Below are 15430 nucleotides of genomic sequence, written 5' to 3'. Positions count from 1 at the left end.
ACAGGTCTAGAAATAGTGATCCCCTTGATCTTCCACTATTCAAATTAATCAGCCCTATATAGCAAAGAGATAGTCCCTATCTCTTTGAACATTTGATTGGAAGCACATTTACCATATTTTAAAATTATCAAGACTGAAAAAATAAGAAAATTGAGTAAATTAAAAAAATATATATTGTAAAACCATCCAAGCACCTATTATCTTCTGATCTGTCAATATCTTAATTTAATGGCAAATGCTTCTCTTTTCAGATTCCTGTGCTTCACTATAAATTCTACAGGATTGTTTTGATCTGGGCAATCTTATGTACCTCCAGTATTTTTCGAACAGTTCATGCAAAATGTTCCATAACACCAGTATCATTCACTGGACCAAGTAAAAATGCCTTTCTTTCCCCTTTAACTCAAAACACTTTGAATTAAGTGCTATTAAATTAGAAGCATTTTTGTAGTGGCAACTCATGCACATTACATTGTCAGACTGATTTCTTACCCTGGCAATTGCAAGATAGATTCCATAATCCAACAAATAGCCTGGAATGAGTATAAACTGTTTGCTAACATCAACCTGTGATAGTGTGACCAGCGAACGATCTTGTTCAAAGAAGGACCAGCTGTACTGAATACCTCTCGAGATGTTACAGACAAACTCACTCTCAAACGTAACTCCAAGCTTGAAGGACTGGTATCTTCTGATCTGCATGAAAAAAGTGGTCTCATTCGAGCAACATTTCAGAGATTTACATTAAGTTGACAACTGCATTTACATTTCATAAGAGCCACGCAGATGTCATATATATTATTTTCTTTAGTTTTATCCATCCTGACATTATTCATATTATAATAGCTGCAGAATCTTATTCTTAAATATTAAAACAAAGAACATTTTAAATATAAACAGCAGCTAATGCAAGCACTAAGTTACTCGTGTTCTTTTCAAATGAGCATCTTAACTTTTCGGGGGATGGGCAAAGGTTTATCGCTGAGCATCATTTTGTACTCGATGGGGCAGAATTTGCCATCAGTATGATGGGTATTCTCAGAGTATGTTGTCATACTGTCTTTGAAATGGGCATCAAGTTTGGGATTTCTGTATGTGCTTGCGCATGTGCTAAATCCTGAACTTGCAATCTGTCAAGTTCCAACTGGGTGGTGTTCTAAGTGAGGCTGCTATCTTTGAGATCCTGAGGTCGGAAATGGACATGTCCTTTTGCTTATCTTGGCTTACAACAGCCTTGGTTAAGTGTATGGAGGTAGGTAAAAGTAATAGAACATATCACATTTATGCACCTCACCTCAGAAAACACAGGCATTGACAGCACCCATCAGATTAGAAAACACTTCCCAAAATGTCATCGTAAATGGTGTTTTAAATTGAATAAATCCTGATCTATTTTACAGTTGAATGCTGTAAAGCCAATGTATTGCAATTATGCCAGAGTACTCAATTGAGATCAACACAGCAAGTGTGGAATATGATTTTTGTGCCATTTCTAACCAGACTAGACGAACTACCTCACAACTTATATACAAAATAACATTCCGCTGTAGCCTGACATATACCCTCTATTTTTATTTTTGGATGCGAATAGAAAGTTGCTGCATTTTACTTGAATGTTACAAGAATTTACATATGATCCATAGGATTATTACAGAAGGCGATTCTGGAGAAAAAGCTCAAGAATTTCCCACAACAAAAATTATATTCTCTTGGCTCATGATTGAGAAACTGGAGGTGAATGAGATGCCTGCCGTTTGCTGATTGGAGCACTGGCCCACGTGATCCTAGTTATACTTATGCACAAGGTGCACCCCAGGCCACTACGCTGCGCTGAACTCTGCAGCATCTGACAGCAACTTCTCGGAGGAGGGTTCCCAGCAGCGAAGAGCACATTTGGTTCGGATACCGGCGGCCTAATCCTCAGTTATGCCGCCGACCGCAAAATCTGGGCCTATGTCTCTATTTATAAAGCCAAGGATCCCATAAGTTTTCTGAACAGCCTTCTCAATTTGTCCTGCCACCTTCAAAGGTTTGTTTAGCTACACCCACCAGGTCCCGCTGCTGTTATAATCCCATATAATTGTACCATTTAGCTTATCTCCCGGGGGCACAAATGGCCCCAATTTCTCCCCCCTAGTGTTTATATGGTGATCAGTATTCGAAACAACAATTTGTTCTGGTCTCTGGTTCAAGCCCCCTTCAAATAGCTGAGCACATAACCTAGTCTGACATTGAAGTGCAGAAGTGAGGGAGTGTTGCTTTGTCAGAAATACTGCTTTTTGGATCACATATTAAACCTCGTCCAAGCAAAGGTTAAAATATCTCACAGCACTATTCAGAGAAGGGAATTCTCCTGTGGTGTCCTCACCAACATAACAGGATCTTGCTGTGCACAAATTAGCTGCTGTCTTTGCCAACAGACCAGCGATCACAATTTAAATGTAATTCGTTGGCTGTGAAGTGCTTTGGGATTTCTGGGGGAGGTGAAAAGTACTATAACAACATAAAAACATAAAAAATAGAAGCAGGAATAGGCCATACTGCTCTTGAGCCTGCTCCACCATTCAATAAGATCATGTCTGATCTTCTACCTCAGCTCCACTTTCCCACCCTATCCCCAAATCCCTTGATGCCCTTTGTGTCCAAAAATCTATCGATCCCTGTTTTAAATATACTCAGTGACTGAGCATCCACAGCCTTCTGGGGAAGAGAATTCCAAAGATTCACAACCCTTCGAGTGAAGAAGTTTCTCCTCCTCCCAGTCCCAAATGGCCAACCCCTTATCCTGAGATTATAAGCCCTAGTTCTGGACTCTCCAGCTACTCAATCTCTCTGTACAATCTAAAAAACAAAATTTCATTAAAAAAAATGTTAACATAGCAAAATGACCCACGGCACTTCACATCCCGTCGTAGAGGCGGGAGATCGAAGAGCAACATCGGGAGGCATATAAAGGCCAGCGGGGAGTTTGTGAGGCAGTCGGAGAGGCAGGAGATTGAGGAGCAACTTCGGGAGGCTGATAAAGGCCTACTGGTGCAGCTGCAGCTGGGAGAGAAGGCAAAAAGAAGTAGAAAGAAATCAAAAGGTGACGTCACAGCCAAGGCGGTAAGTGATTGGCAAGTAGTTTTTCTTTTTCTTTATCAGTAAGTAACCTTTTAGCATTATTGTTGCCAAATTAAGTTAATCTAGGGGTTAAGTCATGGCAGGAGAGCTCGGACACGTGTTATGCTCCTCCTGTAATGTGTGAGAAGTCAGGAACGCGTCCGGTGTCCCTGACGACTACGTTTGCTGGAAGTGCATCCGTCTGCAGCTCCTGACAGACCACATTGCAGCACTGGAGCTGCGGGTGGAGTCACTCTGGAGCATCCAAGATGCTGGGGATGATGTGAATAGCACGTTTAGTGAGTTGGTCTTACCGCAGGTAAAGGGTACACAGCCAGATAGGGAATGGGTGACCAACAGGAAGAGCAGTGCAAGGAAGGTAGTGCAAGAGTCCCCTGAGGTCATCCCCCTGCAAAACAGATATACTGCTTTGGGTACTATTGGGGGGGGGGGAATGACTCATCAGGGGAGAGCAGCAGCAGCCAAGTTCATGGCACCGTGGGTGGCTCTGCTGCACAGGAGGGCAGGAAAAAGAGTGGGAGAGCTATAGTGGTAGGCGAATGTATTGTAAGGAGAATAGATAGACGTTTCTGCGGCCGCAACCGAGACTCCTGGATGGTATGTTGCCTCCCTGGTGCAAGGGTCACGGATGTCTCGGAGCGGGTGCAGGACATTTTGAAAAGGGAGGGTGAAAAGCCAGTTGTCGTGGTGCATATAGGTACCAACGATATAGGTAAAAAATGGGATGAGGTCCTACGAGACGAATTTAGGGAGCTAGGAGCTAAATTAAAAAGTAGGACCTCAAAAGTAGTAATCTCAGGATTGCTACCAGTGCCACGTGCTAGTCAGAGTAGGAATCGCAGGATAGCTCAGATGAATACGTGGCTTGAGGAGTGTTGGAGAAGGGAGGGATTCAAATTCCTGGGACATTGGAACCGGGGAGGTGGGACCAGTACAAATCGGACAGTCTGCTCCTGGGCATGACCGGAACCAATATCCGAGGGGGAGTGTTTGCTAGTGCTGTTAGGGAGGAGTTAAACTAATATGCCAGGGGGATGGGAACCTATGCAGGGAGACAGAGGGAAGTAGAATGGGGGCAGAAGCAAAAGACAGAAAGTAGAAAAGTAAAACTGGAGGGCAGAGAAACCTAAGGCAAAAAGCAAAAAGGGCCACATTACAGCAAAATTCTAAAGTGGCAAAGTGTGTTAAAAAGACAAGCCTGAAGGCTCTGTGCCTCAATGCGAGGAGTATTCAGAATAAGGTGGACGTATTAACTGTGCAGATAGCAGTTAACGTTTATGATGTAATTGGCATCACGGAGACATGGCTCCAGGGTGACAAGGCTGGGAACTCAACATCCAGGAGTGTTCAACATTTAGGAAGAATAGACAGAAAGAAAAAGGAGGCGGGGTGGCATTGCTGGTTAAAGAGGAAATTAATGCAATAGTAAGGAAGGACATTAGCTTGGATGATGTGGAATTGGTATCGGTGAAGATACGGAATACCAAAGGGCAGAAAACGCTAGTGGGAGTTGTGTACAGACCACCAAACAGTAGTAATGAGATTAGGGACAGCATCAAACAAGAAATAAGGGATGCGTGCAATAAAGGTACAGCAGTTATCATGGGTGACTTTAATCTACATATTGATTGGGCGAACCAAACTGGTAGCAATGCGGTGGAGGAGGATTTCCTGGAGTGTATTACGGATGGTTTTCTGGATCAATATGTCGAGGAACCAACTAGAGGGCTGGCCATCCTAGATTGGGTGATGTGTAATGAAGAAGGACTAATTAGCAATCTTCTTGTGCAAGGTCCCTTGGGGAAGAGTGACCATAATATGGTAGAACTCTTTATTAAGATGGAGTGAGACACAGTTAATTCAGAAACTAGGGTCCTGAACTTAAGGAAAGGTAACTTCGATGGTATGAGGCGTGAATTGGCTGGAATTGAATGGCAAATGATACTTAAATGGTTGACGGTGGATAGGCAATGGCAAACATTTAAAGATCACATGGATGAACTTCAACAATTGTACATCCCTGTCTGGAGTAAAAATAAATCAGGGAAGGTGGCTCAACCGTGGCTAACAAGGGAAATTAAGGATAGCGTTAAATCCAAGGAAGAGGCATATAAATTGGCCAGAAAAAGCAGCAAACCTGAGGACGGGGAGAAAGTTAGAATTCAGCAGAGGAGGACAAAGGGTTTAATTAAGAGGGGGAAAATAGAGTAGGAGAGAAAGCTTGCCAGGAACATAAAAACTGACTGCAAAAGCTTCCATAGATATGTGAAGAGAAAAAGATTAGTGAAGACCAACGTAGGTCTCTTGCAGTCGGATTCAGGTGAATTTATAATGGGGAACAAAGAAATGGCAGACCAATTGAACAAATGCTTTGGTTCTGTCTTCACAAAGGAAGACACAAATAACCTTCCGGAAGTACTAGCGGACCAAGGGTCTAATGAGGATATCCTCATTAGGTTGGAAATTGTGTTCGGGAAATTGATGGGATTGAAGGCCGATAAATCCCCGGGGCCTGATAGTCTGCATCCCAGAGTACTTAAGAAAGTGGCCATAGAAATAGTGGATGCATTGGTGATCATTTTCCAACAGTCTATCGACTCTGGATCAGTTCCTATGGACTGGAGGGTAGCTAATCTAATACCACTTTTTAAAAAGGGAGGGAGAAAACGGGTAATTATAGACCGGTTAGGCTGACATCAGTAGTGGGGAAAATGTTGGAATCAATCATTAAGGATGAAATAGCAGCGCATTTGGAAAGCAGTGACAGGATCGGTCCAAATCAGCATGGATTTATGAAAGGGAAATCATGCTTGACAAATCTTCTGGAATTTTTTGAGGATGTAACTAGTAGAGTGGACAAGGGAAAACCAGTGGATGTGGTGTATTTGGACTTTCAAAAGGCTTTTGACAAGGTCCATACAAGAGATTGGTGTGCAAAATCAAAGCACATGGTATTGGGGGTCATGTACTGATGTGGATCGAGAACTGGTTGGCAGACAGAAGAGAGAGTCGGGATAAACGGGTCCTTTTCAGAATGGCAGGCAGTGACTAGTGGAGTGCCGCAGGGCTCAGTGCTGGGACCCCAGCTCTTTACAATATACATTAATAATTTAGATGAAGGAATTGAGTGTAATATCTCCAAGTTTGCAGATGACACTCAACTGGGTGGCGGTGTGAGCTGTGAGGAGGATGCTAAGAGGCTGCAGGGTGACTTGGACAGGTTAGGTGAGTGGCAAATGCATGGCAGATGCAGTATAATGTGGATAAGTGTGAGGTTATCCACTTTGGGGGCAAAAACACAAAGGGAGAATATTATCTGAATGGCGGCAGATTAGGAAAAGGGGTGGTGCAACGAGACCTGGGTGTCATGGTTCATCAGTCATTGAAAGTTGGCAGGCAGGTACAGCAGGCGGTGAAGAAGGCAAATGGTATGTTGGCTTTCATAGCTAGGGGATTTGAGTATAGGAGCAGGAAGGTCTTACTGCAGCTGTACAGGACCTTGGTGAGGCCTCATCTGGAATATTGTGTTCAGTTTTGGTCTCCTAATCTGAGGAAGGAAGTTCTTGCTATTGAGGGAGTGCAGCTAAGGTTCACCAGACTGATTCCCGGGATGGCTGGACTGACATATGAGGAGAGACTGGATCATCTAGGTCTTTATGGAGTTTAGAAGGATGAGAGGGCATATAAGATTCTGATGGGACTGGACAAGTTTGATGCTGGAAGAATGTTCCCGATGTTGGGGAAGTCCAGAACCAGTGGACACAGTCTTAGGATAAGGGATAGGCCATTTAGGACTGAGATAAGGAGAAACTTCTTCACAGAGAGCTGTTAACCTGTGGAATTCCCTGCCGCAGAGTTGTTGATGCCAGTTCATTGGATATATTCATGAGGGAGTTAGATATGGCCCTTACGGCTAAGGGGATCAAGGGGTATGGAGAGAAAGCAGGAAAGGGGTACTGAGGGAATGATCAGCCATGATCTTATTGAATGGTGGTGCAGGCTCGAAGGGCCGAATGGCCTACTCCTGCACCTATTTTCTATGTTTCTATCCATCCATGGTTTTAAATGTGGTTTCTTGGCAGTATCTTCATCCTTGTACTCTGGACATTTCTACACCCTTCCACCTTACCACCTGTCTCTACCTCACAAATCTCCTGGAAACATACTTCTTCGACTGAGCTTTTGGCCATTCTCCTAAATTCTGTTCTCACTTCACTCACCCGAGACCCCTGTAAAGCAATTTGAGATACAGCGACTGTGGCATCTCTGGCACCCACACTATCCCTACAGAAGCAGGCAAACCACAATGCTGAAGAATGAGCATCATTTCTACCCACTTTAGTGAATGAAAATCTCAAAATTGAAGCTTCCAGCAACCAAAGAAGCTATGCAGCTGGTCATAGGAAGATGAGCCGAGTAGCTGAACCAATCCCACCGAGAAGAAAATGAAGGCTGCAGTACCATCCCCCTTTCTCTCCCTGATAACAGAATCTAAGGTTGGAGCAAGGAGAGATGCCTAAACACAATACCTCCCAGGCTACCTCCACCATTAACCCAACTATGAGGAAACTGTTGGGAAAAAATTCAGGGACAGGACAACAAATGGCCAGCTCATCACACCCCGCCCCCGCCCCCCCCCCCCCCCCCCCCCCGATATATGCAAGAGGAAGTGAAGGCAACCACAACTATCCCACCACCACCTCCCCCACACCCACCCCGGACCCAAATCAAAGCTTAGTGGAGTACTGCACCCTCCCCTGCTGAGAGAATTTGCTAGCTTCTCTTGCCTCTCTCCCACCATTTCCTCATTCTCTTTGTTCTCCTCTCTCCTTCCCATACTCCTTCCCCTATCCCTCATTTCTCTCTCATCTGCCTCTTCCCCCTCCCCCTTATCCTCCGAAGTGCAAAAAAAGCCCATGTTCTCTAGCTTGCTTCACCTGAGTACATAAGAACATAACATAAGAACATAAGAATTAGGAACAGGAGTAGGCCATCTCACCCCTCGAGCCTGCTCCGCCTTTCAATAAGATCATGGCTGATCTGGCCGTGGACTCAGTTCCGCTTACCAGCCCGCTCCCCATAACCCTTAATTCCCTTATTGGTTAAAAATCTATCTATCTGTGACTTGAATACATTCAATGAGCTAGCCTCAACTGCCTCAACTGGGCAGAGAATTCCACAGATTCACAACCCTCTGGGAGAAGAAATTCCTTCTCAACTCAGTTTTAAATTGGCTCCACTGTATTTTGAGGCTGTGCCCCCTAGTTCTAGTCTCCCCGACCAGGCGCTATCTTGTCTATCCCTTTCATTATTTTAAATGTTTCTATAAGATCACCCCTCATCCTTCTGAACTCCAACGAGTAAAGACCCAGTCTACTCAATCTATCATCATAAGGTAACCCCCTCATCTCCGGAATCAGCCTAGTGAATCGTCTCTGTACCCACTCCAAAGCCAGTATATCCTTCCTTAAGCAAGGTGACCAAAACTGCACGCAGTACTCCAGGTGCGGCCTCACCAATACTCTGTACAGTTGCAGCAGGACCTCCCTGCTTTTGTACTCCATCCCTCTCACAATGAAGGCCAACATTCCATTCGCCTTCCTGATTACCTGCTGCACCTGCAAACTAACTTTTTGGGATTCATGCACAAGGACCCCCAGGTCCCTCTGCACCGCAGCATGTTGTAATTTCTCCCCATTCAAATAATATTCCCTTTTACTGTTTTTTTTCCCCAAGGTGGATGACCTCACACTTTCCGACATTGTATTCCATCTGCCAAACCTTAGCCCATTTGATTAACCTATCCAAATCTCTTTGTAGCCTCTCTGTGTCCTCTACACAACCCGCTTTCCCACGAATCTTTGTCTGCACTTGGTCTTGATTGCCCATGTGCAATATGATGGGAGATTCACTTGTACTTTTGTAATTTATGCATATCGAATTTGTTTGTATAGTTTCCATTTTATAGTGATTATTTTTGATTGTAAAGGAGATGTACATTTTAATTCTGATATCCTCATAAGGAAATGATAGCTGATTGTACCTCTATTTTGGACGGGCCATAGCTTTTCACTGGAGGAGGCTGACAATTCTCAGAAATAACAAAGAGCTGGCCAGAGAGTGAGGCAGAGCTCACATTGTTAAAGATGACGACTTTGACTGTAAATTCTCCTTCCCTGTAAAAAAAAAGTTATAAATAAGTTAATCCCAGTCACGCAAAATATATATACGTTTCTCTTCTGAAACTTGCACATGACAGAAAATAGCTAGGTTATTTTCAAAGACCAGATGCTTTGAAGTTGTGTTAAGTGTGTGATGCAATTCTTCAGTAACTCTATATTGGTCAAGTACAGTAATCACATTTTTAAATGTTACACTATTTGATTTGGTTCCTATAAATGAGGTGAAATGTTAAATAAAACAACCTTGATCACATTAACAGCAATAGTTTCCTGATATTGCCCTGAGGCAACAGTTGAAATTCACACTGGCTTTCAGCCTGTAAAATGTTTGTCAAATGTTTGAGAGCACTTTCAGAGATGACTTTTGCCCATGCAGAAATCATTATTGTGACAGTGCTTCACTTTGCTCCAGTCTTCATTTAAGTAGCAGCATGCTGATAATCACACAGCACAAATTAGCAACATTTTTGGTGGCGACAAAGTTTGTAGATAACATGACTCGTTCCTATTGAAAGACGTCCACAGGAGCATCAGTCTTTTCTTCACGTCACTGTGTAATCCTTATGACACCATTTATTGTGCACCTGCCCTGCATGCCCCAAACCTCCCCCCGACCCCACTCCACCTCCCCACCCACTGTCCCCCCCCCTCCTCTACCATGTCACTCAACAGGCAAATGTCCTTTTCTAGTGGCATTTATCCATAACCTTTCCCCTAATATCTTCAGCAAACCTTCCTCTGTTGCTGGCACTTCTCTGCAGCTACCATTTTAGAAGTGGACAGTTTACTGTTTCTGCATCTGCTAGCACCCACCTTTGTTGCAGAAAATAGCCAATGCTGCTCTGTAAATGATCACTACTACTCCTTTCTCCTGAAGATACAGATGCCTGCTAGGGTACGATACCATATCCCAGCAGTCATTCTTCACATCAGCTTATACAGTTAGCAAGAAATTTGATCGAAGGGGTGGGTGGGGGGAAGGTGGGGCAACAAAACGAAGCCCAATCCTGCATTCACCTGATGTCCACTCATACACTTTCTAGCAGGAGTCACCAGATAGAGATTAGGAGCAGGAACACTGGCTGAATAGTTACAATCCCAGCTGAAATCAGTCCTGGGGGCATTCTATATGGCTCTGCAGCGCACAGGACGTTATCTTTACTGGCTGAGCTGCAGTTCAAATCGCAACACATGAGCAGATAAATTAATTCCCTTTAACTTTAAAAAACAAAGCTTGAAAAAAAAAATTCATACTTACTTTTATCAGTACCATACAAAGAATCCTTTTCCACAAACATGTTGGCATGTTTTTCTCTCTAAGCCTCCTTAAAGATTTTAGCCTAACAGTAGAATCTGCCTACCTATCATAACTGTGATACTCCTGTCTGTTCCCAATCATCATCGTACCGTCACCGAAACTCCACAGATAAGACAGATTGGTTCCATCGTTAATGTGCACTTCCACAGCAACACTGGAGTTTAAGAGAACTGAGGTCAGATCTTGATTGTTCATTCGAAGCCTGTTTGGCTCAACTATCTGCTGTAGCTCTACAGGATAGATGTTTGAAGTGAAAGAACTAATCTGATTTGAGGCATTTACGATCACATTGTACCTGAAAAACACAAATAGCTTTAGTTACAATTTACTGAACCCACTCAATATCATATATGCCCCCAAACCTGATGTTTATTTTATAGGTTTACGGATTTATGTCATAATAAAGTTAATCCAAAATAATCACCTTCGTTTACAAAAGAAAAATGTATTTTATAATCCTTGTAGTTTACTTTTGATTCCAATTTACTAATTGCTGTAGGCATTAGGCACCTGCTGAATATATCAAAACGCTAGGCATTAGGCACCTGCTAAATATATCTAAACTCATATAGGTTTAAAGTGGCCACATATAAAATGGCTGCCCAAGCATGATGGGAACTCAGTTAGTCAAGCAATGAACTGTTGACTGAGGCTGACCGAGCAATGACCGAGTGAGGCCCACTACCGGGAATGCCTTGGATCATCCGCTTGAGACAAGATAACTATAACGAACCATTATAGTACCTGGTATGGAATGTCCTTAATCAAGGACTTTGCACAGCAGAGCCCCGAGGAACAGAGATAAGGGGGGGGCCTACCTGACATAACGAGGTCATTAATCAGCCCGAGCTGACAAGAACCGAACATACAGCCCCTGAGGTATCAGGGGAATTCTATTGGGTTAAAGAAACCTATATGTAATCTATAATCGTTATGATTGGATTGTGTCCAGCCGAAGTGGGCTGAGTAACTGTAATGAACTATTGTAAAACATATAAATATCGATGAATTTCTTTGTTCGGTGGAGGTGCCTGGATCTAGACCAGAGGCTTCTTCCCCGCCGGCGTAATAAAAAGCCGTTTTGGCATTGGAACCGACCCAGAGTGTCGAGTGATTCTTGAAGGAAAACATTTGCGCTAACACTAATGCAAGCTAGTGCAATACTAACATCAGCAATCTCAACTTGGCAACGTTAATGAGGTATAACGACTGCCTCTGGAATCACTGTGATCCACATTAAGCTTTTCTGCAATAATTCTAAAGCGAGTGCAGAGACAGCAATGGAAATTCGACCAACAGTGTAACCAGCTGCCATTTCATGAGGGGATCAAGCCATCAGGACTTCTGCAGAAGTACTGAAACAAAAATTAACAGGGGAGGGACTTGTGATTGACATGCTCTGCAAGCAATCGTGCAACAAAGTCCAATTAAGTAACTTAAACTCCTTCAAGTGCTCGAATTTGAGCACCAAGCTCCCAAAACATTACAATCCTTGTAGGTTACTATTGATTCCCACGTATGTACTAATGCAAGTTACCTCTGACAGTCCCAACTTTGGCAATATAAATGAGGTAGATCTACTGCCTCTGGAAGCACTGTGACCCATATTAAGAAGAACTTCCTGCTCTTGGCTCAAACTTGAAAATTTCATAAACTTTGCTTCCAATTTCTGCCCCTCCCTCGCCTTCACATGGTCCATCTTCATCTCCGACTCTTCCGTTCCCTTCCTCAAGTTCTCTGCCTCCATTTACACAGAAACATAGAAGGTTACAGCGCATAATGAAGCCATTTCGGCCCATCGTCTCCACGCCAGCCAACAAAGAGCCACACAGCCCTTGGTCAGCAGCCCTAAAGGTTACATATAAACCTATGAACAATGACGGAAAGGCAAAGAGCACCCAGCCCAATTAGTCCGCCTCACCACAACTGCGGTTGGGGTGAGTGTAGAAAGTTTTAGAATATACTAAAACATTCTACACTCCACCCCAACTGGAGCCATGCGATCTCCTGGGAGAGGCAAAAACCAGATTAAAAACCCAGGCTAATTTAGGGAGAAGAAAAATAATTGAGGAAAATTCCTCTCCGACCCATCCAGGTGATTGAAACTAGTCCAGGAGATCACCCTGGCCATATTCCTTGCAGTACTTACCATTATATCTGCTAGGTCCAACAAAAGGTCATCCGGTCTAATCCCAATTACCAGCTCTAGATCCGTAACCCTGCAGGGTACTGCACTTTAAGTGTCCATCCAACCATCTCTTAAATGTGGTGAGGGTTTCTGCATCCACCACACTTCCAGGCAGTGAGTTCCAGATCCCCACAACCCTCTGCGTAAAGAAGCCCCCTCTCAAATCCCCTCTAAACCTTCCAGCAACCACCTTAAAACTATGCCCCCCCACCCCAGGAATAGACCCCTCCACCAATGGAAATAGACCCTACTATCCACTATGTCCAGGCCACTCAATATTTTGTACACCTCAATGAGGTCTCCTCTTAATCTCCTCTGTTCCAACGAGAACAAACCCAGCCTATCCAATCTGTCCTCATAACTAAGATTCTCCATTCCAGGCAGCATCCTCGTAAATCTCCTCTGCACACTCTAGTGCAATCACATCCTTCCTATAATACGGTGACCAGAACTGCACGAAATACTCTAGCTGTGGTCGAACCAATTATACAATTTAAGCATAACCTCCCTGCTCTTATATTCTAAGCCTCGGCCAATAAAGGCACGCATTCCGTGTGCCTTCTTAACCACCTGGCCTGCTACTTTCAGGGATCTGTGGACAAGCACACCAAGGTCCCTTTGTTCATCTACACTATTAAGAGGCCTACCGCTTAATGTGTATACCCTTTCCTTTTTAGCCCTCCCAAAGTGCATCACCTCACACTTCTCTGAATTTGCCACTGCTCTGCCCACCTGACCAGTACATTGCTATCCTCCTGCAGCCCATGACTTGCCTCTTCATTATCAACCACACATCCAATTTTAGTGTCGTCTGCAAACTTCTTAATCATACTCCCTATATTCAAATCTAAATCGTTGATATATACCACAAAAAGCAGGAGTGCTGAGCCCTGCGGAACCCCACTGGAAACATGCTTCCAGTCACAAAAACATCCATCAATCATTACCCTTTGCTTCCTACCTCCAAGCCAATTTTGGATCCAACTTGTCACCAGGCGCTAAAATATGGCAGAGAGGCGCTTTTGGCGTGGATACATGACCTCATCTCTCTCATTTGGAGGGAGGAGAACATGCCGGGAGATCTCAGAGATGCAGTGATCGTGACCATCTTTATAAAAGGGGACATGTCCGACTACAGCAACTACAGGGGAATCTCCCTGCGATCAGCCACTGGGAAAGTTGTCGTTCGAGATCTCCTCAACTGTATTCTCCCTGTGGCCGAGGAGCACGTCCCGAAATCACAGCGTGGATTTCGTCCCCTACGGGGCACAACAGACATAAAAACATAGAAAATAGGTGCAGGTGTAGGCCATTCGGCCCTTCGAGCCTGCACCATCATTCAATAAGATCATGACTGATCATTCACTTCCTGATTTCTCTCCATACCCCTTGATCCCTTTAGCCGTAATGGGCCATATCTAATTCCCTCTTGATAAGTATTCTGGGATGCAGACTATCAGGCCACGGGGATTTATCGGCCTTCAATCCCATCAATTTCCCTAACACAATTTCCCACCTAATAAGGATAACCTTCAGCTCCTCCTTCTCACTAGACCCTCGATCCCCTAGTACTACCAGAAGGTTATTTGTGTCTTCCTTCGTGAAGACAGAACCAAAGTATTTGTTCAACTGATCTACCATTTCTTTGTTTCCCATTATAAATTCACCTGAATCTGACTGCAAGGGACCTACGTTTGTCTTCACAAATCTTTTTCTCTAAACATATCTGTGGAAGCTTTTGCAGTCGGTTTTTATGTTCCCGGCAAGCTTCCTCTCATATTCTATTTCCCCCCATCTAATTAAACCCTTTGTCCTCCTCTGCTGAATTCTAAATTTCTCCCAGTCTTCAGGTTTGCTGCTTTTTCTGGCCAATTTATATGCCTCTTCCTTGGATTTAACACTATCCTTAATTTCCCTTGTTAGCCACGGTTGAGCCACCAACCCCGTTTTATTTTTACTCCAGACAGGGATGTACAATTGTTGAAGTTCATCCATGTGATCGTTAAATGTTTGCCATTGTCTATCCACCGCCAATCCATTAAGTATCACGCGACAGTCTATTCTAGCCAATTCACATCTCATACCATCGAAGTTACCTTTCCTTAAGTTCAGGACCCTAGTCTCTGAATTAACTGTGTCACTCTCCATCTTAATAAAGAATTCTACCATATTGTGGTCATTCTTCCCCAAGGGACCTCACACAAGATTGCTAATTAGTCCTTTCTCATTACACATCACCCGGTCTAGGATGGCCAGCCCTCTAGTTGGTTCCTCGACATATTGGTCCAGAAAACCATCCCTTATACACTCCAGGAAATCCTCCTCCACAATATTGCTACCAGTTTGGTTAGCCCAATCTATATGTAGATTAAAGTCGCCCATGATGACTGCTGTACCTTTATTGCATGCATCCCTAATTTCTTGTTTGATGCTGTCCCCAACCTCACTACTACTGTTTGGTGGTCTGTACACAACTCCCACTCGCGTTTTCTGCCCTTTGGTATTCCGCAGCTCCACCCATACAGATTCCACATCATTCCTTTCTGTCTATCCTTCCTGAATGTTGAATACCCCTCGATTTTGAGTTCCCAGCCTTGGTCACACTGGAGCCATGTCTCC

The 15430-nt window shown here is 43.9% G+C and overlaps 1 protein-coding gene across 1 annotated transcript in view; it reads right to left on the bottom strand.

Annotated features, from left to right (window-relative positions):
- LOC139264127 (polycystin-1-like protein 1) overlaps positions 1–15430 on the bottom strand; it is a 245772-nt gene that overhangs the window by 175846 nt on the left and 54496 nt on the right. The window contains exons 9-11 of the mRNA XM_070880217.1: positions 10667–10918; positions 9167–9299; positions 493–696 (exon numbers count right to left, since the gene is read on the bottom strand). Of these exons, the coding sequence (XP_070736318.1) occupies positions 493–696; positions 9167–9299; positions 10667–10918 (589 nt within the window). The remainder of the gene's footprint in view (positions 1–492; positions 697–9166; positions 9300–10666; positions 10919–15430) is intronic.

Source organism: Pristiophorus japonicus, chromosome 5 (assembly GCF_044704955.1).
Source record: "Pristiophorus japonicus isolate sPriJap1 chromosome 5, sPriJap1.hap1, whole genome shotgun sequence".
Classification (NCBI taxonomy): domain Eukaryota; kingdom Metazoa; phylum Chordata; class Chondrichthyes; family Pristiophoridae; genus Pristiophorus; species Pristiophorus japonicus.
This window is presented reverse-complemented; position numbering and strand designations above follow the sequence as displayed.